The following is a 24,790-nucleotide window of genomic DNA, read 5'->3' on the forward strand; positions in this document are numbered from 1 at the left end:
ATTTCTTCAAACCAAGCTGCTTACCTATTGCAGATTCAGACTTCCCAGCCTGGTGTAGGTCTACAATTTTGTTTCTGGTGTCCTTTGACAGCTCTTTGGTCTTGGCCATAGTGGAGTTTGGAGTGTGACTGTTTGAGGTTGCGGACAGGTGTCTTTTATACTGATAACAAGTTCAAACAGGTGCCATTAATACAGGTAACGAGTGGAGGACAGAGGAGCCTCTTAAAGAAGAAGTTACAGGTCTGTGAGAGCCAGAAATCTTGCTTGTTTGTAGGTGACCAAATACTTATTTTCCACCATAATTTGCAAATATATAAATAAAAAATCCTACAATGTGATTTGTTTTTCTCATTTTGTCTGTCAAAGTTGAAGTGTACCTATGATGAAAATTACAGGCCTCTCTCATCTTTTTAAGTGGGAGAACTTGCACAATTGGTGGCTAACTAAATACTTTTTTGCCCCACTGTATATATATATATATGCATTCGGGAAACTATTCAGACCCCTTGATTTTTTTCGTTACAGTCTTAATTTAAAATGTATTAAATAGTTTTTCCCCCTCATCAATCTACACACAATACCCTATAATGACAAAGCAAAAACAGGTTTATAGAAAATGTTGTCTTGGCTGTGTGCTTAGGGTCATTGTCCTGTTGGAAGGAGAACCTTCGCCCCAGTCTGAGGTCCTGAGCGCTCTGGAGCAGGTTTTCATCAAGGATCTCTCTGCACTTTGCTCTGTTCATCTTTCCCCTCTATCCTGACTAGACTCCCAGTCCCTGCCACTGAAAAACATCCCCACAGCATGATGCTGCCACCCCTATGCTTCAATGTAGGGATGGTGGCAGGTTTCTTCCAGACGTGACGCTTGGCATTCAGGCCAAAGATTTCAATCTTGGTCTCATCAGACCAGAGGATCTTGTTTCTCATTGTCTGACAGTCCTTTAAGTTTCTCCCATCTCCACAGAGGAACTCTGGAGCTCTGTCAGAGTGACCATCGGGTACTTGGTCACCTCCCTGACCAAGGCCTTTCTCCCCTGATTGCTCAGTTTGGCCTGGCGGCCAGCTTTAGGAATAGTCTTGGTGATTCCAAACTTCTTCCATTTAAGAATGATGGAGGCCACTGTGTTCTTGGGGACCTTCAATGCTGCAGACATTTTTTGCATTGACACAATCCTGTCTCGGAGCTCTATGGACAATTCCTTCGACCCCATGGCTTGGTTTTTGCTCTGACATGCACTGTCAACTGTGGGCCTTTCTATAGACAGGTGTGTCTATATAATTAATGTACAATTAATTGTATTTACCACAGGTGGACTCCAATCAAGTTGTAGAAACTTTTCAAGGATGATCTATACAATCTAAGGATGATGATCAATGGAAACAGGATGCACCGGAGCTCAATTTCTCGTCTCATAGCAAAGGGTCTGAATACTTAGGTATTTCTGTAAAAAAAAAAAATGTTTAACCTGTTTTAGCTTTGTCATTATGGGGTATTGTATGTAGACTGATGCGGAAAATGCTAATTTAATCAATTTTAGAATAAGGCTGTATGTAGCGTGATGTGGAAAAGGTCAAAGGGTCTGAATACTTTCAGAATGCACTGTATATGTATATATATTCTGCTGAATATAAGCAGAAGGAGCATGATGAGGAATAGGGCACAATATTATCTGGAAATAGTAGTATAGCAGACACTTGTTCTAAGCATACTGCTATAGTAGTGTATAGAGTATGATGGTTTAATTCTAACATGTAGGTATTTGCATTCGATTGGAGTAGTTAACTCTCATACAGAAGAACATTCAGAGACATCCAATGGAGATTGGGGTCAGAGCGGAGAGAAGGGTTGAAGACAGAGGAAGATTTGAGGAAAGCCTATAGGCAGAAGCATGGCTGGCATAGGTACAGTAGGGACAGGCGTGCAGCTGTAGCGACAAGGCCATCATGCAGCAACACCGTTCACCACAGACAGATCATACTGCTCACAGCATTCCTCTAGGCTACACCGCAGGCTGAGTTACTATATACAGGATAAGCAGTATAATAAAGACAGCTCCTATAATGTAATTTCTTTACAGCTTTGTACAGTACTGTACTAAGCATTGGGATGTATTTCAGTGGTCAACAGATGACCATATTTTTTAGACTGTTGCGCCCTGTGCCGTGCATGCATGGTAGCTACTAGCTATAACTTGTTGCTCTAGTCTCTCCCAGACACGTTAGCCTACATGATGAGTCACACAGTGACCTCAAGCCAATACACCCCAATGCAGACTGGGGGTCTCCTACAGTACTATTTACCAGGGTTGGTATTTTCTAGTCACGGAGAACCTATCCATCTACAGCTGTAAGAAGAACTAAAGTACTAATTGGTTAGCGCAAAGCCAAGCCTTGACCAGCCCCGCCCAGCCCGCAGAGAAGCGCATACCTTCAGCTTTGACTGGATCTCGCGAGATTTTCTCCGGGCGAGAACCTGCAAATGGCTAGAAACCTGCAGAGAAGAAGAGCCAAGAGGAGAAGAGCCAAGAGAAGAAGAGAAAGGGAGACCGAGAGAGAGACGACAAGAGAGGCCGTAACCAAGGAGGAAAGAGAAGCCCAGTCACAGTTGGCAGGAGGCCTGTTCAGTAGCACCTACCTTGATACCTGCTTGGTATTCTCGAACTTTCTTCCGTGCTAACACCTGTATGTGACTAGATACCTAAAGGGGTGCGAGACAGTTATAAAAATCATAGAGTACACACACACACATGGACATACACATGGATACAAACATATACTCACCAAACACACACACGGATATACACATGAATACAAGCACACACACACACGGACATGGATACAAGCACACACACACACACGGACATGGATACAAGCACACACACACACGGACATGGATACAAGCACACACATACCAAACACACACACACACACGGACATACACATGGATACAAGCACACACATACCAAACACACACACACACACACACGGACATACACATGGATACAAGCACACACACACACATGCAGGCCCACACCAAACACAAACACAAACACAAACACACACAATATTATACAGCTCCTCGAACATTAAATGAAGGCGATTCACACACCACTACATTATTTGTATTTTTTTGTATCTTTGATTTGAGTTGGATGGTGTTACTTGTCTTCAGTACAAATAGAAAAGACAGACAAATGTAATTTCTACAAATTAACAGAATACTGACACAATTGGCTGAGCTGTTACTGCAATACACCTACAGTTGAAGTCAGAAGTTTACATACACCATAGACAAATACAAATACAAATACAATTCCTGACATTTAATCCGAGTAACAATTCTCTGTTTTAGGTCAGTTAGGATCACCACTTTATTTTAAGAGTGTGAAATGTCAGAATAATAGTAGAGAGAATGATTTATTTCAGCTTTTATTTCTTTCATCGCATTCCCAATGGGTCAGAAGTTTACATACACTCAAAAAGTATTTGGTAGCATGGCTTTTAAATTGTTTAACTTGGGACAAACGTTTCGGGTAGCCTTCCACAATAAGTTGGGAGAGTTTTGGCCAATTCCTCCTAACAGAGCTGGTGTAACCAAGTCAGGTTTGTAGGCCTCCTTGCTCACACATGCTTTTTTAGTTCAGCCCACAAATTTTCTATAGGATTGAGGTCAGGGCTTTGTGATGGCCACTCCAATACCTGGTCTTTGTTGTCCTTAAGCCTTTTTGCCACAACTTTGGAAGTATGCTTGGGGTCATTGTCCATTTGGAAGACCCATTTGCGACCAAGCTTTAACTTCCTGACTGATGTCTTGAGATGTTGCTTCTATATATCCACATAATTTTCCATCCTCATGATGCTATCTATGTTGTGAAGTGCACCAGTCCCTCCTGCAGCAAAGCATACCCACAACATGATGCTGCCACCCCCGTGCTTCACGGTTGGGATGGTGTTCTTCGGCTTGCAAGCCTCCCTATTTTTCCTCCAAACATAACAATGGTCATTATGGCCAAACAGGTCTATTTTTCTTTCATCAGACCAGAGGACATTTTACAAAAAGTATGATCTTTGTCCCCATGTGCAGTTGCAAACCGTAGCCTGGCTTTTTTATGGCGGTTTTGGAGCAGTGGCTTCTTCCTTGTTGAGCGGCCTTTCAGGTTATGCCGATATAGGACTCGTTTTACTGTGGATATAGATACTTTTGTACCTGTTTCCTCCAGAATCTTCACAAGGTCCTTGTGTTGCTGTTGTTCTGGGATTGAATTGCACTTTTTGCACCAAAGTACATTCATCTCCAGGAGACAGAACGCGTTTCCTTCCTGAGCAGTATGACGGCAGCGTGGTCCCATGGTGTTTATATTTGCGTACTATTGTTTGTACAGATTAATGTGATAACTTCAGGTGTTTGGAAATTGCTCCCATGGATGAACCAGACTTGTGGAGGTCTACAATGTTTTTCTGAGGTCAATTTATTTAGATTTTCCCATGATGTCAAGCAAAGAGGCACTGAGTTTGAAGGTAAGCCTTGAAATATATCCACAGGTACACCTCCAATTTACTCAAATGATTAGCCTATCAGAAGCTTCTAAAGCCATGACATCATTTTCGGGAATTTTCCAAACTGTTTAAAGGCACAGTCAACTTACTGTATGTAAACTTCTGACCCGCTGAAATTGTGATACAGTGAATTATAAGTGAAATAATCTGTCTGTAAACAATTGTTGGAAAAATTACTTGTGCCATGCACAAAGTAGATGTCCTAACCAATTTGCCAAAACTATAGTTTGTTAACATGACATTTTTGGAGTGGTTGAAAAACAAGTTTTAATGACTCCAAACTAAGTGTATGTAAACTTCCGACTTCAACTGTAGTTCCCATGTTCCAAATGTTACAGCTACAGGATATCTAATACGTCTTGTAGACTTTTCTATCTCAATGCCATCAGACTGTTAAACAGCCGTCACTAGCACAGAGAGGCTGCAGCCTACATACACAGACTTGAAATCATTTGCCACTTTAATAAATGGAACACTAGTCACTTTAAATAATGTCACTTTAATAATGTTTACATATCTTGCATTACTTATCTCATATGTATATACTGTATTCTATACTATCTACAGTATCTCAGTCTATGCCGCTCTGACATTGTCCGTCCATATGTTAATACATTCTTAATTCCATTCCTTTACTTAGATTTGTGTGTATTAGGTATTTGTTGTGAAATTGGCAGAGATGTTACTTGTTAGATATTACTGCACTGTCGGAACAAGAAGCACAAGTATTTCGCTATACCCGCAATAACATCTGCTAAACACGTGTAAGTGACAAGTAACATTTGATTTAATTTGACTTCTAATAATAAATGTAGGTAAAATCGTTCAGGATATGAGTGTCTGCTAAATGACTTCAATGTAAATGTAATGTAAAATTAAGTCATTACAAAGTCTGAGTGGTAAAACATTTTAATCAACCCATTGCTGTAAAATAAAAAAGTATTGTTACCTGTTTTCTGGTGCGAGTTTTGCCTGTCCTCAGCTTGATGTACCTAGCTATCAACTCATTACGACCTGGAACAGAGAGGTGAACAACACCATGAAGAATACAACCTGGAAACAAATCTCATTGACACATTTAGCAACCATACAGCTTTTCTATAGCTGGTACACAGATGATAAAAGAGTAGGCTCTGAACTATGGTCAGTTAAAAGCATTTTTCACCCAAAAGATTGTTCATATTTGGAAAGAAAAGGCGGATTCTAGATCTGTGTCTGTGGCTACTTCTACGTTAACATGATTATACAAAACAAACACACGGTGGAGCTAAAGGTCTGCTGGTAAATAGCTACAGGATCTCAACAGAATGCTAGGTGCCGCACACCGTCGACCTCCCAAAAGGTTCTTCTTTGGAACACACACATTACTCAACCTCTCAGTCAGTAGGCGAACATTTCTTTATATCACTGACCCTGGGACACCACTTCCAAAATGTTTTCAACAGGCGTATAAAACAACGACAACTGGCTAGTTCAGGAGCTTTGATTTCATTAGCTCGTCTGACACCTCCTGACTTTTAGCTCATGCGTCACATAATTACAGACACAGTACTTTAAAAAAATAGAAGGAACATGTTGTTCATTATGTAACATCTACACTTGACATTCTGCACAAACAGGTCGGGCAGAGAAGGGCCTTCTATTCTTGGCTTTAATGGCTTTATCTCAGACAGATGACAGGGGCTTTAAAGGGGTTACTTTTCTCTGAATGCAACTTATCTGAACATTTTTCAAAAGAGAGCAACCGAACAGTGGAATCTATCAATGCTCAAAGTGATTAGTATTTTCCAGGGTTGTTAGGTCAAGTTTGTTGGATTTTCCAGGTACAGTTTGTGTTTCTTTGTACAAGGTAGGGAGGTCTGCATCTCAAAAATCTCATTTTAACATTTGCTGACTAGTAAGAGAAATGATAGGAAGTTCCCAAGAGGATCGGTGTGAATGTGCATCAGTATATATCTATGTTTATGTGAAAGAAGGAGATAAATAAATAGAGGGAGAAAAAGAGAGCGAAAGAAAGGGAGAAAGAGAGACAACAGTATCATGAATAATGACCTAAACTCCCCCACAAACCAGCCACCCGCTCATGGCACTCACTCTAAAACACATACACACACACACGTTTGTTTTACTATCCTTGTGGGCACCAAACAATTTGTGACTGACTGCCTTGATTCAGTCTCATGTAGCAACAATTGTTTTTTTTTTGTTTTTTTTACTTTCGATAAAAGCAGAGACACAGAGCTACTAAATTGTATATCATACACTGCATTTGAGGAACAATGGGAAAGTAATTCTGCTTTGAAAGTTGATAAACTTGTAACCACACTTTAAAGAAAATGGCCTTTGAATGTTTTGATAGACCTACTGGAGAGCTTTTCTTTGTCTACACACATTCAGCATCGTTCACACACTCTTTTTTATTTATTTTTTATTTATCCGTTACCAGGTAAGTAAGTTGACTGAGAACACGTTCTCATTTGCAGCAACGAACTGGGGAATAGTTACAGGGGAGAGGAGGGGGATGAATGAGCCAATTGTAAACTGGGGATTATTAGGTGACTGTGATGGTTTGAGGGCCAGATTGGGAATTTAGCCAGGACACCGGGGTTAACACCCCTACTCTTACGATAAGTGCCATGGGATCTTTAATGATCTCAGAGAGTCAGGACACCCATTTAACATCCTATCCGAAAGACGGAACCCTACACAGGGCAGTGTCCCCAATCACTGCCCTGGGGCATTGTGATATATTTTTTAGACCAGAAGAAAGAGTGCCTCCTACTGGCCCTCCAACACCACTTCCAGCAGCATCCATCCAGGGACTGACCAGGACCAACCCTGCTTAGCTTCAGAAGCAAACCAGCAGTGGTATGCAGGGTGGTATGCTGCTAAGCTTTAGGTCCACCAATCTCTTTAAGGGTTGATACGAGTGTTCTGTCCTAAAAACAGCTGTCAAAAACCCAAGCTATCTGGCTAACAGTTGTCGCAGTGACATTCTATTAAAATGGACACTTGCCTAGTGGAGTCTTTTGTTAAGACATGTAGCTAGCTAGCTAAACAATTAACCATAATCACAACGTTACTACCCTGTATGAATGTGCAGGTAGCTAACCAACCAGGTTCAATAATAGCTAGCTAACTAACAATAGGCTATAACAAGCAAATGGTTCTGAGATACGAATAATAAGTTCATACACGTAACGTTTGCTAGCGACCCAGCCAGCTAACTTTAACAGTACACTTTAACTTGAAATGAAAACCACTTTGTCAAAATTAGAAATGTGTAATACCTAAAAAAAAATGTAGCTAGCTAGACTATCTTACCCGTATTCATGGTTGGACGCTTCTCCCTGTCACGGATGCTATGGTTGCCCTTAGTTCGAAGATGTAATCCGGAGACAGGTGTTTTCTCCATCTCCTTAGCTATCATACTCTAATTCCACTGATTTCAAAACTTGGTCCTCCAGAAAGTGGAGAGCAACACTTATGCAGTTCTACTAAGCAATATGTATCTATTTTTAAAGCAGCGTTAGACAGGATTACCTACACATGCTAACCAGCTCAAATAGACAGAATTATATTCGTATTTACAGATGACATACAAGTTTGTTATTCACAATGACGGCCAACCCCAACCAAACCCTCCCCTAACCCGAACAACACTGGGCCAATTGTGCACCACACTATGAGACTCCTGATTACAGCCAGATGTGATACAGCCCAGGATCAAACCAGGGTCAGTAGTGACACCTCCTGCACTGTGATGCAGTTGGATTTCTGGTATCCACAATGATAGTAAAACAAAACAAAACACACACACACACACACACAGTCCAAGTTACGAACAAAGGATAGCCAAAGCTTTACATTATTGCAAACCCATGTTGAAAAAAGCCCTGTGACAGGCCAAGCCAACTGACTTCAGACAGCACCTCAGACACAATGACAGGAGAAAAGCTGACAATATGCCTTTTTCCTTGGTCCTTGGCCTGCTTTAGGCTCTGCTCTGCTTGGTGTAATTAACATAAAAGTACTACATGTTAGATGAGTGCTGGCAGGACTTGAGCCCCCTCTCTCTCTCTCTCTCTCCTTTTGTTCTCTCTCTTCCCCTGTCTATCTCTCTCTCCCTCATCTATCTCTCTCTCTCTCCCCCCTATCGCTCGGTCTCTTTCTCTCTCTCTACTGAGATGAGCTGCTTGGCCAGCCGATACTGAACTGAAGCAGCCAGTCAGTCAGCCAGCCGGCTCCTCCCCCTGGATTAGGAGGGACACACCCGCCCCAGCGCCTCCACATTCCTAGCATTCCTCCCAGCCTGTCACATCTGTGCTAGCCAGTCTGATTGGCCAGGTCCCTACTAGCGCAGCCGGTGCGGACTGCGGACACACACATGCACACAGCGCTAAGCAAGGGTTAACTGGCTGGGGTGGAGGTTGAGGGTGGGGTGAGGGGTTGGGGGTGAGAGGTACGGGGTCAAGGGTCAAGGGTTGAGGAGGGAGGATTAAAAAAATATACACTGCTCAAAAAAATAAAGGGAACACTTAAAACAACACAATGTAACTCCAAGTCAATCACACTTCTGTGAAATCAAACTGTCCACTTAGGAAGCAACACTGATTGACAATAAATTTCACATGCTGTTGTGCAAATGGAATAGACAACAGGTGGAAATTATAGGTAATTATCAAGACACCCCCAATAAAGGAGTGGTTCTGCAGGTGGTAACCACAGACCGACCACTTCTCAGTTCCTATGCTTCCTGGCTGATGTTTTGGTCACTTTTGAATGCTGGCGGTACTTTCACTCTAGTGGTAGCATGAGACGGAGTCTACAACCCACACAAATGGCTCAGGTAGTGCAACTCATCCAGGATGGAACATCAATGCGAGATGTTTCAAGAAGGTTTGCTGTGTCTGTCAACGTAGTGTCCAGAGCATGGAGACCAGGAGACAGGCCAGTACATCAGGAGACATGGAGGAGGCCGTAGGAGAGCAACAACCCAGCAGCAGGACCGCTACCTCCGCCTTTGTGCAAGGAGGAGCAGGAGGAGCACTGCCAGAGCCCTGCAAAATGACCTCCAGCAGGCCACAAATGTGCATGTGTCTGCTCAAACGGTCAGAAACAGACTCCATGAGGGTGGTATGAGGGCCGAACGTCCATAGGTGGGGGTTGTGCTTACAGCATTAGGCATTAGCCAGACAAAACCAAGATTGGCAAATTCGCCACTGGCGCCCTGTGCTCTTCACAGATGAAAGCAGGTTCACACTGGGCACGTGACAGACGTGACAGAGTCTGGAGATGCCGTGGAGAACGTTCTGCTGCCTGCAACATCCTCCAGCATGACCAGTTTGGCGGTGGGTCAGTCATGGTGTGGGGTGGCATTTCTTTGGGGGGCCGCACAGCCCTCCATGTGCTCGCCAGAGGTAGCCTGACTGCCATTAGGTACCGAGATGAGATTCTCAGACCCCTTGTGTGACCATATGCTGGTGCGGTTGGCCCTGGGTTCCTCCTAATGCAAGACAATGCTAGACCTCATGTGGCTGGAGTGTGTCAGCAGTTCCTGCAAGAGGAAGGCATTGATGCTATGGACTGGCCCGCCCACTCCCCAGACCTGAATCCAATTGAGCACATCTGGGTCATCAGGTCTCGCTCCATCCACTAACGCCACGTTGCACCACACACTGTCCAGGAGTTGGCGGATGCTTTAGTCCAGGTCTGGGAGGAGATCCCTCAGGAGACCATCCGCCACCTCATCAGGAGCATGCCCAGGCGTTGTAGGGAGGTCATACAGGCACGTGGAGGCCACACACACTACTGAGCCTCATTTTGACTTGTTTTAAGGACATTACATCAAAGTTGGATCAGCCTGTAGTGTGGTTTTCCACTTTAATTTTGAGTGACTCCAAATCCAGACCTCCATGGGTTGATACATTTCCATTGATACTTTTTGTATGATTTTGTTGTCAGCACATTCAACTATGTAAAGAAAAAAGTATTTAATAAGAATATTTCATTCATTCAGATCTAGGATGTGTTATTTTAGTGTTCCCTTTATTTTTATGAGCAGTGTATATATATTTAATCTTTATTTAACCAGGTAGGCAAGTTGAGAACAAGTTCTCATTTAAAATTTCGACCTGGCCAAGATAAAGCAAAGCAGTTCGACACATTCAACAACACAGAGTTACACATGGAGTAAAACAAACATACAGTCAATAATACAGTAGAAAAATAAGTCTATATACGATGTGAGCAAATGAGGTGAGATAAGGGTGGTAAAGGCAAAAAAAGGCCATGGTGGCAAAGTAAATACAATGGGTTTGGCGACGAGTATGAAGTGAGGACCAGCCAACGAGAGCGTATAGGTCGCAGTGGTGGGTAGTATATTGGGCTTTGGTGACAAAATGGATGGCACTGTGATAGACTGCATCCAATTTATTGAGAAGGGTATTGGAGGTTATTTTGTAAATGACATCGCCAAAGTCGAGGATCGGTAGGATGGTCAGTTTACGAGGGTATGTTTGGCAGCATGAGTGAAGGATGCTTTGTTGCGAAATAGGAAGCCAATTCTAGATTTAACTTTGGATTGGAGATGTTTGATGTGAGTCTGGAAGGAGAGTTTACAGTCTAACCAGATACCTAGGTATTTGTAGTTGTCCACATGTGCTAAGACAGAACCGTCCAGAGTAGTGATGCTGGACGGGCGGGCAGGTGCAGGCAGCGATCAGTAGAAGAGCATGCATTTAGTTTTACTTGTATTTAAGAGCAGTTGGAGGTCACGGAAGGAGAGTTGTATGGCATTGAAGCTCGTCTGGAGGGTTGTTAACACAGTGTCCAAAGAAGGGCCAGAAGTATACAGAATGGTGTCGTCTGCGTAGAGGTGGATCAGAGACTCACCAGCAGCAACAGCGACATCATTGATGTATACAGAGAAGAGAGTCGGCCCAAGAATTGAACCCTGTGGCACCCCCGTAGAGAATGCCAGAGGCCCGGACAACCGATTTGACACACTGAACTCTATCAGAGAAGTAGTTGGTGAACCAGGCGAGGCAATCGTTTGAGAAACCAAGGCTATTGAGTCTGCCGATGAGGATGTGGTGATTGACAGAGTCGAAAGCCTTGGCCAGGTCAATGAATACGGCTGCACAGTATTGTTTCTTATCGATAGCGGTTAAGATATTGTTTAGGCCCTTGAGCGTGGCTGAGGTGCACCCATGACCAGCTCTGAAATTGCATAGCGAAGAAGGTGCGGTGGGATGGTCAGTAATCTGTTTGTTGACTTGGCTTTCGAAGACCTTAGAAAGGCAGAGTAGGATAGATATAGGTATGTAGCAGTTTGGGTCAAGAGTGTCCCCCCCTTTGAAGAGGGGGATGACTGCAGCTGCTTTCCAATCTTTGGGAATCTCAGACAACACGAAAGAGAGGTTGAGCAGGCTAGTAATATGGTTTGCAACAATTTCAGCAGATCATTTTAGAAAGAAAGGGTACAGATTGTCTAGCCCGGATGATTTGTAGGGGTCCAGATTTTGCAGCTCTTTCAGAATATCAGCTGACTGGATTTGGGAGAAGGAGAAATGGGGAAGGCTTGGGCGAGTTGCTGTGGGGGGTACAGCGCAGTTGACCGGCGTAGGGGTAGCCAGGTGGAAAGCATGGCCAGCCGTAGAAAAATGCTTATTGAAATTCTCAATTATAGTGGATTTATCGGTGGTGACAGAGTTTCCTACCCTCAGTGCAGTGGGCAGCTGGGAGGAGGTGCTCTTATTCTCCATGGACTTTACAGTGTCCCCGAACGTTTTTGAATTTGTGTTGCAGGATGCAAATTTCTTCTTGAAAAAACTAGCCTTGGCTTTTCTAACTGCCTGTGTATATTGTTTTCTGACTTCCCTGAAAAGTTTCATATCTGCTAATGCAGAACGCCATAGGATGTTTTTGTGTTGGTTAAGGTCAGTCAGGTCTGGAGAGAACCAAGGGCTATATCTGTTCCTGGTTCTAAATTTCTTGAATGGGGCATGCTTATTTAAGATGGTGAGGAAGGCATTTAAAAACAATGACCAGGCATCCTCTACTTACGGGATGAGGTCAATATCCTTCCAGGATACCCGGGTCAAGTCGATTATAAAGGCCTGCTCGCTGAAGTTTTCCAGGGAGCGTTTGACAGTGATGATTGGAGGTCGCTTGACCGCTGACCCATTACGGATGCAGGCAATGAGGCAGTGATCTTGGTTGAAAACAGCAGAGGTGTATTTAGAGGGCAAGTTGGTTAGGATGATATGTAAGAGGGTGCCCGTGTTTACGGCTTTGGTGTGGTACCTGGTAGGTTCATTGATAATTTGTGTGAGATTGAGGGCATCAAGCTTAGATTGTAGGATGGCTGGGGTGTTAAGCATGTTCCAGTTTAGGTCACCTAGCAGCACGAGCTCTGAAGATAGATGGGAGGCAATCAGTTCACATATCGTGTCCAGAGCACAGCTGGGGGCAGAGAGGGGTTTATAGCAGGCGGCAACAGTGAGAGACTTGTTTTTAGTGTTGGATTTTTAAAAGTAGAAGTTCAAATAGTTTGGGTACAGACCTGGATAGTAGGACAGAACTCTGTAGGCTATCTCTGCAGTAGATTGCAACACCGCCCCCTTTGGCCGTTCTATCTGGTCTGAAAATGTTGTAGTTAGGGATGGAGATTTCAGAGTTTTTGGTGGTCTTCCTAAGCCAGAATTCAGACACGGCTAGGACATCTGGGTTGGCAGAGTGTGCTAAAGCAGTGACAAAAAAAAACTTCTAGGAGGCTTCTAATGTTAACATGCATAAAACCAAGGCTATTACGGTTACAGAAGTCATCAAAAGAGGGCGCCTGGGGAATAGGAGTGGAGCTAGGCACTGCAGGGTCTGGATTCACCTCTACATCACCAGAGGAACAGAGGATGAGTAGGATAAGGGTACGGCTAAAAGCTATGAGAATTGGTCGTCTAGGACGTCCGGAACAGAGAGTAAAAGGATGTTTCTGGGGACGATAAAATAGCTTCAAGGTATAATGTACAGACAAAGGTATGGTAGGATGTGAATACAGTGGAGGTAACTCTAGGCATTGAGTGATGATGAGAGAGATATTGTCTCTAGAAATATAATTGAAACCAGGTGATGTCATCGCATGTGTGGGTGGTGGAACTGAGAGGTTGGATAAGGTATAATGAGCAGGGCTAGAGGCTCTACAGTGAAATAAGCCAATAAACACTAATCAGAACAGCAATGGACAAGGCATATTGACATTAAGGAGAGGCATGCTTAGCCGAGTGATCATAAGGGTCAGGTGAGTAGTGGGGTTGGTTGGGGTCTTGGCGATTCATACAGCTAGCCGGGCCATGGGTAGCAAGCTGGCAGAGGATGGAGGTCTGTTTTTAGCCACCTGGTGCATTTCCGTCAGTAGATTAGTGGGGTTCGGTGTGGTAGAGGGGACCAATCCAATTGGCAAAATAGATATAGTTATAGTAACCCAAGAAAATTGTCCGATAGACCTATTCAGATAGTAGCCGATAAGACAGCTAAAGATTAGCGGGCCGCAGATGTGCGTTCAGGTAACGTCGCGACGGAGGGGCCAGTTGGATAACTCCCTCGGGCAGATAACGTTGGTAGTCCAGTCGTGAAGGCCCAGTGGGGCTCCGCATCGTCAGTAAAACGGGTCCGGATAGGTGATTGTAGCCCAGGAGTGGCTGATGGAACTCTTCAGCTGGCTAGCTCCGGAATAATTGATGTTTGCTCCGGGACCGACGTAAGCAATTGTCACTCGGATAGCAGCTAGATAGCTGCAAGATCCAGGTGTAAATGTCCAGAGCTTGGGGTAGAACTCCGGGGATATGGAGAGAAAATAGGTCCGGTATGCCCTTGTCTGAGTCGTGTTGTACAAAACTGCCGATAGTTTTACGAGCTAAAGGATAGCTGATGACCACCAACCGTGGTTAGCTGAATACTAACGTTAGCCAGTAAACTGCCTAGCTTCTATTGTGGATGGGGGTGGAGGGTGAGGGGTTGGGGGGGGGGTTAGGGGGAGATTGGGAGTGGAAGGTGAGTGTTTGGGGTGGAGGGTGAGGGTTTGTGGGGAGGGTGGAGAGTGAGGAGTTGGGGGTGGGCAGCGCGGGGGGGGGGTGGGGGTGGAGGGTGAGGAGTTGGGGTGGGAGTAGGTGGGCAGCTGGGGGGGGATTGGGGTGGAGGGTGAGGAGTTGGGGGGTAGGTGGGCAGCTGGGGGAGGGTGAGGGGTGGAGGGTGAGGGGTTGGGGGTTAGGGTGGAGGGTGAAGAGTTGGGGTGGGGGGTAGGTGGGCAGCTGAGGCTGTAACTCTAGGAGGATACACAAAGCCATAACTGTCTTTACCAACAACTGCCACCTGGCATCAGGGCTGCCCCCCCCCACACACACCCCTCCCTTCCCAAAATAACCCCTGTGTGTGACCCCTTACCCAACGGACAGTAACACCTGCCACTGACTGTCGCAGTCAGGAGGTGGGAGAGAACAATTACAACCCCCTACACCCCTGGCCCCCGACCCCTACCCTCTTCAGCCCAACTGCTACTATCAATCTTCTGGACTGAGGGAGCAGTGGAACTAACTATCAAACAAATGGCTTCTAGAATCTGTTCCCTCTGTACCGAATACACATTTTCAACATAAAAATAACTGGAAATGAGCTTAATTTACAAAGGCAGTTTTAAGAAAACTGTTCTATGTCTTCATTAAAGTTTGTAAGGTTGTAAGTAACTGACTGGGGTTGTGAGCCATGGAATTACCAAGTCTTTTACACATGACTTTTGCAAAGTAGAAGATTGATTTAGAGAGGCAGACTGGCTAGGCCTGTTCAGACTAGACAGAAGGTTCAGCTAGGCGGAAGAGACGGGGTCTCCATTCAAGGCCTCAAGTCAGGTGGTGGACAGGTTGGCACACACACACACACACACACACGAGTGCACACACACACACACACACACACACACACGAGTGCACACACACACACGAGTGCACACACACACGAGTGCACACACACACACACTCACAGTCCAAGTTACGAACAAGGACCACTAACACATACACAAGTGTATGCACACACAATAACTTTCGGTACATCTCCCTCGCTTGCCATCTTACCTCTATCTCAATCAATCGGCAACCACTCTACTTCACCCTGTTTCCATCTCTCTCTCTCTCTCCCTCCCTCCCTCCCTCCCTCAGATTGCTCAACACTCAGTTTGCAGAGCCCCGCAGGCAGACTCTGCCGTGATTAACCTCTTCCCTGCCATGACTATCCTCTTTTACTGCATGTCCACTGGAATTTTCCACTTACACACTGAGATGGAGAGCAGAGTTAACTCCCTCCCTCCCTCTGTCTATCTATTTATCTCCCCTCCCTCCCTCCCTCCCTCCCTTAACATATGTTAACATTGCCAAAGCAAGTGAGGTAGATAATATACAAAAGTGGAATAAACAATAAAAATGAACAGTAAACATTACACTCACAGAACTTCCAAAATAATAAAGACATTACAAATGTCATATTATGTATATATACAGTGTTGTAACGATGTCTATCTACTCCCTCCCTCCCTCCCTCCCTCCCTCCCTCCCTCCCTCCCTCCCTCCCTCCCTCCCTCCCTCCCTCCCTCCCTCCCTCCCTCCCTCCCTCCCTCCCTCCCTCTGTCTATCTATCTCCCACCCTCTTTCTCTCTCTCCCTCGTGTCTTTCTATCGATCTATCTCCCTCTGTCTCCCCCTCTCCCTCCATCTCTATCTCGCTCCCTGTCTATCTCCCTTACTCTCTCGCTCTCTCCAACCTTTCACATTGAGGTAATCCTAAATTGCTAACATACTGTTTGGCCATGACAGACAACATTCCTGACATCTCAGCAAGAGAATGACAGGGAAACACCAGGCCCTCTTAGTCATCACATGCTGCTTTCCTTTCCACTCCTCTCTTGTCTATGAAACTCAAGTTCAGCCTAACTAGCATACTCATCTACCAACTGCTGCATATATTACTCTGTCCTTCTACCGAATTCTACTGCATGCAATGAACCCATCGCTCATTCCTAGCGCAGCGTGCAAAGGTCACTAGGAGACATGTGTTTCCCTCCAGTGCCCTATTTTGCTGTTTTTTCCTTCTTACCCAGAGTGCATTACAGGAGGAGGAGGTGTGCTCAGGACTTGGCAGCATGCCTTCCTCCAGCAAGATAACACAGGTGAACAATATTTCAGCCGTGCTCCACCACAAAACAAGACACACCCTCCTCCCTTCATCCTCTCTTCCTCCTGACCCCTGAACTCTGCTGGCTGGTGGCCAAATACACACAGACGAATCATGGCCTCCATGTTCCAACCATTTTGAGGGTGTTCTACTTATTGATTTTTCATTCCAAATTATATTTTTCATCTTAAGGTCATCTGACATTCTGACCATAGGGAGAAACCGGGGCAATTCTGAGTGCCACATGATATCTTTGGTCAGTAGTCATCAGGGAACACTACCGATTTCCCACAAGAACATTCCTTGTGGAAAAATCCAGATGGAATTCCCAACAGGAGGGATGATGATGACTTGCCTGGTTTTGGAGGCCACGGCATTGGGCTTGCAGCGCTTCCCCAGTCAGAGACTGTGGAGTAGACAGTATTACACACAGTGCAATCGTTAAAATTCCCCCGGCCTCACGTCAGGGCAGAATTTAGATGTCTGAGGTCATCGCCTTGTGAGAATGCTTCTTCTGGGTTGGGGGCATGCCTCGCTGCCAGGAGGGCCTCAGATGACGTAAATGGATAGGGTGTTTACTGGTTTGGAAAAAAGAAAGCAGCCGCTCTTCTTGACCTCTACTGGGGGTCCTGACAGTGTGCTGCTTAGGGAGGGAACACGCTGCAGTTTGACCTGCCACTTCTGTTGTGCTCCTTTTCTGAGAAACAACACTGGGATATAGGTTCTGAACACTTCACTGTCCTGCTAAACCAGGAGAAGAGCCACCATCTTGCTTTTCCATTAAAGTCTCTTCTTCAATAGACTCGAGGGAAGGTCAATAGACAGACAGAGGTTAAACCATGGCAATGTTGTCAGAGGAAACTGTGCACTTCTGCAGTGCTATTATCGCGCAATTGGCAATACATGAATAAATTCACAGACAACTGAAAGGTGTTAATCTGGTCCATTCTCATTCATAGTAGGTTACCTGTAACACCCAGCCAACCAACTATGAAATAGCATTTAGCAACAGGTCCCTCTGACATATAGCAATGTCAATGAATATGCTCTAGCTAGCTAGCTAGCCATCCAGTCAGATCAGATACAGTTAAAAGGATGTAACTGTAACTGGAGGCAGACTCAACACCACATCCCCCAGGAGAGGAGAGCTAGTCAGAGTTTCGGTTTAGACCGCAGCCAGCCTAGCCAGAAACGCAGTTAACACAATGGCAGCTAGCACAGCGGCAGTTAACACAATGGCAGCTAGCAGAGCGGCAGTTAGCTCAACGACAGCTAACACAGCGGCAGCTAGCACAGCGGCAGTTAACACAATGGCAGCTAGCACAGCGGCAGTTAACACAATGGCAGCTAGCACAGCGGCAGTTAACACAATGGCAGCTAGCAGAGCGGCAGTTAGCGCAACGACAGCTAACACAGCGGCAGCTAGCACAGCGGCAGTTAACACAATGGCAGCTAGCACAGCGGCAGTTAGCACAACGACAGCTAGCCCACGGCAGCTAGCAGCTTAGTCAAATGTCTGTCCGCTAACAATCAAATCTGTCTCAGAACCCAAAGAATGACATTCCTGATAGACGCATGCTAAACATTCCATTTTACAGCAGCAAGGACAGAACAACAATGCAGACAGCCATGAAAATAAAACAACAAAAAATCCCTTAAATATATATAGTCTTGAAAAATGTTCTGATAGAAGCCGATGTTGGATTTAAAATGGTTTCAAAAGTGCAGGATTCAATTTAAGTTTATGAGACATGAACAATAATTAAAGGACTTGATGGTTACACAACAGGACTTGAGGAGACTCAGCCTATATCCTCTCCTCAGCCTATATCATCTCCTCAGCCTATATCATCTCCTCAGCCAATATCATGCTGGTTAACATAACACTGTTCCCCAAAACCAAGAGGTTTTGTGAGGACATTGTGAAGTCAAACCCCCCGAATAAGCCCACATCTCAACCCATGCTCCATGCATTTCCTGACTATTCACATTTCAATCTGTTTTATGTTCTTCAACTTGGCTGTCTTATTCAAAACCAGCAGCCCAGCCAGCCATTTCCCTGTTTTCTCACCCATCAGCAGCCCAGCCAGCCAATCCCCTGTTTTCTCACCCATCATAGGGAGAAAGAGTAACTTTAGACAAATGCAGCCAGTTTCTAACACCTGAATGTTTTATGATTCTAATCAGCAACTTGCCAATTTCTCCATCTGGATGCAGTGGATTTCAGCAAGTAACATGCTCTCTCCACCTGCGTTTTAATGAACATGCTGGTGGAGGAAATAGCTTAGATCCCTATAGGACCGTGTGAAGGTTTTATAGCACTCTTTGCAATGTTTTTGTTTCCATGGTTCGATTTATGGCGTTAAACAATTGCAAAGTCGGTCCAACTGGTTCAGGAAGCAGGAAAAGCTATTCTGGAGACCAGGTGAGAGACAGTGCATACCTGGTTATGGCAAGAAGCACCTTGGTGTGTTAGACTGACATGAAGTTATAAAGGACACTTGGTTTTGCCACTTTCCTAATTCACAGTCTAAGGACTGCAGATGAGGAAGAGAAGAGCAATAAATGGCAGGTGGGAAATAGCTGGAGACAGTACTGACAGGTGATGACACTGACAGAACCGGTTTGAAGCGTTAAGGAAAGCCAGGTGAAAACCAAGCTAAGGGGAGCTGCCTGTGGTGTCTTCTGGGTAACTAAGCTCCAGCTCTGATGCTATGTTTCTAGTGAGACTGGAACAACCAGCCCCTGGGTCAGGGGACGACAGGCTCAGACCTGTTCGGTTTCTGAGCACTGTCAGAAAAAATTGCTGTGACACATCGTATGGGAGAGCATATATGCATTGAGCAAGGACAGCTAGAGCCTCACCATGATGTTGTGATAAGAATTATGAAAAAAAATATCAAGTAATATTAAACATAAAAGAAACAGGATGTGTCTTTCTATAGGTTGTTATCAATAACATCATATTGAAACATTCCCTTCCCAGCTGGGGGGCAAGCCGCAGCATGCTCCAATGCATTACAGCAGAACACAGCAGGAATACACACTACATCTGTCAATATATTGGCCCCCATTTAATTGGAAATTTGAGTGACATAATATTAAACTGTACTTTACCTGACAATTATGTGTGGTTTAGGTACATTTTCCGTCCGTAGTGGCCTCTGCCTGTAAAGCAGCAGAAGGGCACAGATGCCCATGTAACGCTAGCTAGAAATAATGTTTGCCAGCTAGCAACTTTGTAAAGTCGCCTCAACATTATGGTAAGCTCTATACTTTTTTATCTCCAACAAACATACCTTCGCTAGCTAATATTATACCTCTTTCAGAATTGATTTTAAGGCTGTTTATCCACGATTGCTACTGGAAACCAACTTATAAAGATATTGAATAATGGACCAGCTATACCTATTGCCTATAGTAGTAATGACAGTAGTCGAGACAGACAACTTTACCAGGACAAGTTTAGACTCAAAATATAAGCTACTTGCCGATGTCAAGCTCTTCACAAAAGACTTCTCTGATGAAGCAAGCTAAATGACACGAGCTTAGCTATATCCCGAAAGGATATGCTACCCTCACTTAAACAATTGGTACTCTTAAACAATCGGTAGTCTTAAACAATCGGTAGTCTTAAACAATTGGTAGTCTTAAACAATCGGTAGTCTTAAACAATCGGTAGTCTTAAACAATTGGTAGTCTTAAACAATTGGTAGTCTTAAACAATCGGTAGTCTTAAACAATCGGTAGTCTTAAACAATTGGTAGTCTTAAACAATCGGTAGTCTTAAACAATTGGTAGTCTTAAACAATTGGTAGTCTTAAACAATCGGTAGTCTTAAACAATTGGTAGTCTTAAACAATCGGTAGTCTTAAACAATCGGTAGTCTTAAACAAATCTACTTTGAAACAAAAGCATACAATTCACACACATGGTTATGGGCTTAAAAAGACACCTGAACCATGTCAGATATAAAGTTGGAATGAATTACATTTTGAGTTAGTATTATCATAAGACTGAAATATAACAAAAACTTTGACTTAGTAACACCAGATTTTCAGTGTTTTATATTATTTTATCATGTTTATTAATTGTGAAATTATGAAAAATATTCATTTGATTGCAGGAAAGTACTACATGCTATCCACAAAGTTGAGCATTCACAATGTTGAGCATTCACAATGTTCCTGGCATTGTCTGTTGTGATGTTGGGCCTCTCAAGTTTCCTCCCCGTGTGGGAGGTGGGAATTTACCAGTTGTGAAGTCCTAAATAACAGTTGGATGCATTCATCTGATTTGAACTAGTTGAGAAATGCAGATTGGCTAATGGCCAACAACCTGCGTTAACCATAAACTAACAGTACAGCTATCATGCTTATAAACAAATTATAGAGTAAAAAAAAACAACACATTAATACGTTGCTTTTTATAAATAAGGTTTTGTTGTTGCATTTAACTGCTGGAAATAGTGTTATAGAGGCCATTTCCTTAGTAGGTAACGTCAGAGGTCACCATGTGGGAGAAGTGGACGCTCAAAATGATAAACGAGATTTGCACAAGTAAATACCAGTTGCAGGGATGTTCAAGTGGAGTTTTCCCAGTCATATGTGGTAAACTCCATAGAGAATGATAGAGGCCTCTAGTGGGCAAAATGGCATGTTAAAATGGGAAACTGGGTCCCACAAGGCACACACGTCAATTCAACGTTGGTTCAAAGTAATTTCATTGAAACTATGTGGAAACAACTTTGAATCAACCAGTGTGTGTCCGGTGGGGTGGAACTTACAAGTTCTTTGGATGGTCCCTCCTGGTGGCCCTGTTGGAGTCATGTCCAACCGGGTCATCAGGAGGGATCAGCCAATCGTGAAGAAGAAAACTCACTACTTCAAAATGAAGATTGCCTGAATGGCGCTGCCACTGCTGTCACGGGCGCCACAATGGCACAGATACAAAGATAAGTCCTGTATCTATCTCTATGGGTACATTTCCACTTCCATCTTGGTTATGAACACACCATGACACTGCCTCCTTCACTGCCAGATACGCAAGTGTGACTCATACACGGGGCGTGTCTGTAGTATGGTACATCTCCCACTCCGGGGTAATATGATGGCTGTCACTGTTAAGTAAGCACAACACAGGGTTGTGGACAATTCATTGAAATCTCCGGCTTTGGCTTGCTTAAATAGTTTCAAGCTTCAAGTTTTAATGGTACATGCACAAGTACAGTGAAATGCCTTTCTTGCAAGCTCTGACTGCCTTTCTTGCAAGCTCTATCAGTTTGCAAGAAAGGGTAATACCTGTTTTCTGAAATGGGTGCAAGAGGGAAGTTCGTAACTTAGCATGTTCATCCTATTCTCAGCAACCGGGAATAGGCATACTGTATATCCGCAGCTATAAACCAGACTGTAAAAAATCTAAACATAGTCAACCTATCGTTCTTGTAATTTCTTTGGCCCGATCGGAATCAGCTGCCAAGGGCTGCTTGAATGCAAGGTTAAGAAGATGTTGTGTTGTTGTCTCTTTGCGTTTCCATCTTGCTCCGGTATAGGCTACTGGGGTGATGTTGGTGTAAATATGTCAACATATTTGAGGTGTTGGCAGCTGCATAAACTATTCTCATTGAGTGTGGCGACATACTGTTAACGTTTTATCCACAACTCTCTGTCCATCGCCATTTTAATATACGGGAAGCCAAAATGTTCCCAAACTGGAGGATCCTCCAATTCTGGTTTATCGACCCCACCACTCACCACAATCGTACAGAACTAGTTCCTAGCTGCGCCTCACACAAGGACTGTTTGAAATGCGGCAATTGAGATTTGAATTTTGATTACAACGTATGCATAGGCTCTAGTTGTTTTAACGGAATAGCCTGAAATGTTTTTTTCAGCTCAGATTTACTCAATAGGCATAGGCCTACAATGCAGCGTAGGCATAGCCTATAGGCCAGCGTTTCCCAAACTCGGGCCTGGGGATCCCAAGGGGTGAACGTTTTGGTTTTTGCCCTAGCACTACACAGCTTATTCAAATGATGAAATAAATTATCAAGATTGTATCATTTGAATCAGTTGTATAGTGCTAAGGCAAAAAACGAAATGTGCAGCCCTTGGGGTCCCCAGGACCATGGTTGGCCTACACTGCTATAGGCCTAGTATTTTATTTGAACTATTTTAATGTATTCATTCACAGTGTGTACTGAACCGAGGTCCCCATACCGAACCGAGGTCCCCATATCGAACCGAGGTCCCCATATCGAACCGAGGTCCCCATATCGAACCGAGGTCCCCATAACGAACCGAGGTCCCCATACCGAACCGAGGTCCCCATACCGAACTGTTCGGTACAAATATGTGTACCGTTACACCCAGAATGTTTACTGATCATAAAAGCATGCAGTAACTTGCTTTATAACTATGATATAGACCATAGCAGGGGCTAAGCAACTGGAGTGCCACAGGTACTAAACGATTTTGTTTCAACTCAACACCACACCTGACCAACTGATCAGTTCAATTGAACACACCTGGTCTTCCAGGTCGGTTATATCAAAAACATAGGACCAGGGTGTTGCCTACCCCTGACCTAGAGCTTAATGTGCACAATTGTTTTGCATGGAATAATTGGAAATTTGTAGTTCGGATATGCTCATATTACAACCAAATAATTGTAACATTTATTTGAAAATCACACACAGTTCATGTTTTAACAGAGCTTGAGATGCACCTTATTGTGACATTTATTGATAATAACCAATAGACTACAAACTGCTGAGATTGTATTTTCCTTCCTCACTACAGAAGGGAATGGGATCCAAACACATTAAGCCACAGGTGTTTCAATACATGAGCCAGAAAGTGATGGAGGGCAGATTAACACATGGAATGAGTTGGATTTCTGTTTGTGTGTGTGTGTGTGTGTGTGTACGTTCCAGTTTTATATCTAGTTAAATAAGAATTAGAAAAAGTTTGTTAGGTATAACTACACAAATAAACTACTGTCTAGACTGGATTGGTTGATGACAAAGAACGTGTCTTTCAAGGTCAAACATCAATGATGTGGCAATCAAACCATAGCACCCTGTTTTGGTATCAGTACATTGACTGCCTGACACATCAAGTCATTAAAAAAATTATACTTGATGTTTTTAAGACCATAAAGGGCCCATGATGAAAAAAGGTACCATAAAAAATGTATTGTGTGTGAGTGTGGGATTGCTTGCTTGTGTCTTACTCACCATACATCTTGCCTTCATCTGAGAGGATGATCTTCCTCCGTCCACAGGGAGGGTAGATGGCCAGGGCCTCCTGGAAGCTCTGCTCTATGTCTGGGCTCCACACCCCCTCGGCGTCCCCGTCCATGGCCTTGTCCAGCTCATCGTTCCCCTCTTCCAGCCCATCCTCCGGGCTACCGTTGGCACTCCACTCGTTGGAAGCAATGGTGGCGGCTCCCCCTGGGCCCGACGACGAGCCCCACAGTCAGAGGATCTGGGGGAGAGAGAGAGAGAGAAAGAGAAGAATACACAGTCATTATCATCATCATCATTGTAACTGCTGTCAACAACTTCATCATCATTGTCACCATTAGCAGGCGAGTACATTTACAATTCAGTCGTATAAAGAAGGCTCCTTTGGTTGTCCGTTTTGAAATCTTTAAATATGTATGAACAAACAATACAGCCCTTGATTATTGTTATCATTGACACGTTTTTATGTGTCTAAAACTGCCAAATGAATTCAAGCTATTCTATAAAACCTTGTTTTAATAGCAAACTAATCAGCAGTGGCCTCAAAGAATTATTGTGGTTAGGGGAATGCTTCCCAATGTGGTTGCTTTATGGCTGAGAGCAGGCCGAGATCTTAAGTATTTTTCAAGCTGCCTCTTCTTCATCGTGTTGTAGAGTCCCCTAAGTATCCATCATCCCATGATGCTTGCGTTTTTATATTGGTAATATGGCCGATGTTGAAAAAAATACACATATTGGACAAATATGGGGAAGGCCATTTGGGATGGTCCTA

General features: G+C 44.1%; 1 protein-coding gene across 7 annotated transcripts in view; it reads right to left on the bottom strand.

The window, feature by feature from the left end:
• The window catches only part of LOC109899179 (transcriptional enhancer factor TEF-5), a 79,368-nt gene that overhangs the window by 20,126 nt on the left and 34,452 nt on the right, over positions 1–24,790 (bottom strand). For 4 of the 7 annotated variants that reach the window (XM_031832737.1, XM_031832607.1, XM_031832672.1 and 1 more), the window contains exons 3-5: positions 24,010–24,259; positions 5,507–5,571; positions 2,636–2,698 (exon numbers count right to left, since the gene is read on the bottom strand). In XM_031832737.1, the coding sequence (XP_031688597.1) occupies positions 2,636–2,698; positions 5,507–5,571; positions 24,010–24,133 (252 nt within the window). In that variant the 5' untranslated portion in view covers positions 24,134–24,259. Of the gene's footprint in view, positions 1–2,428; positions 2,492–2,635; positions 2,699–5,506; positions 5,572–24,009; positions 24,260–24,790 lie in introns of those variants that run through there. The other 3 variants (XM_031832551.1, XM_031832759.1, XM_031832748.1) reach the window with 3 other exon arrangements.

The sequence above is a fragment of the Oncorhynchus kisutch genome, linkage group LG1 (assembly GCF_002021735.2).
Source record: "Oncorhynchus kisutch isolate 150728-3 linkage group LG1, Okis_V2, whole genome shotgun sequence".
Lineage (NCBI taxonomy): Eukaryota > Metazoa > Chordata > Actinopteri > Salmoniformes > Salmonidae > Oncorhynchus > Oncorhynchus kisutch.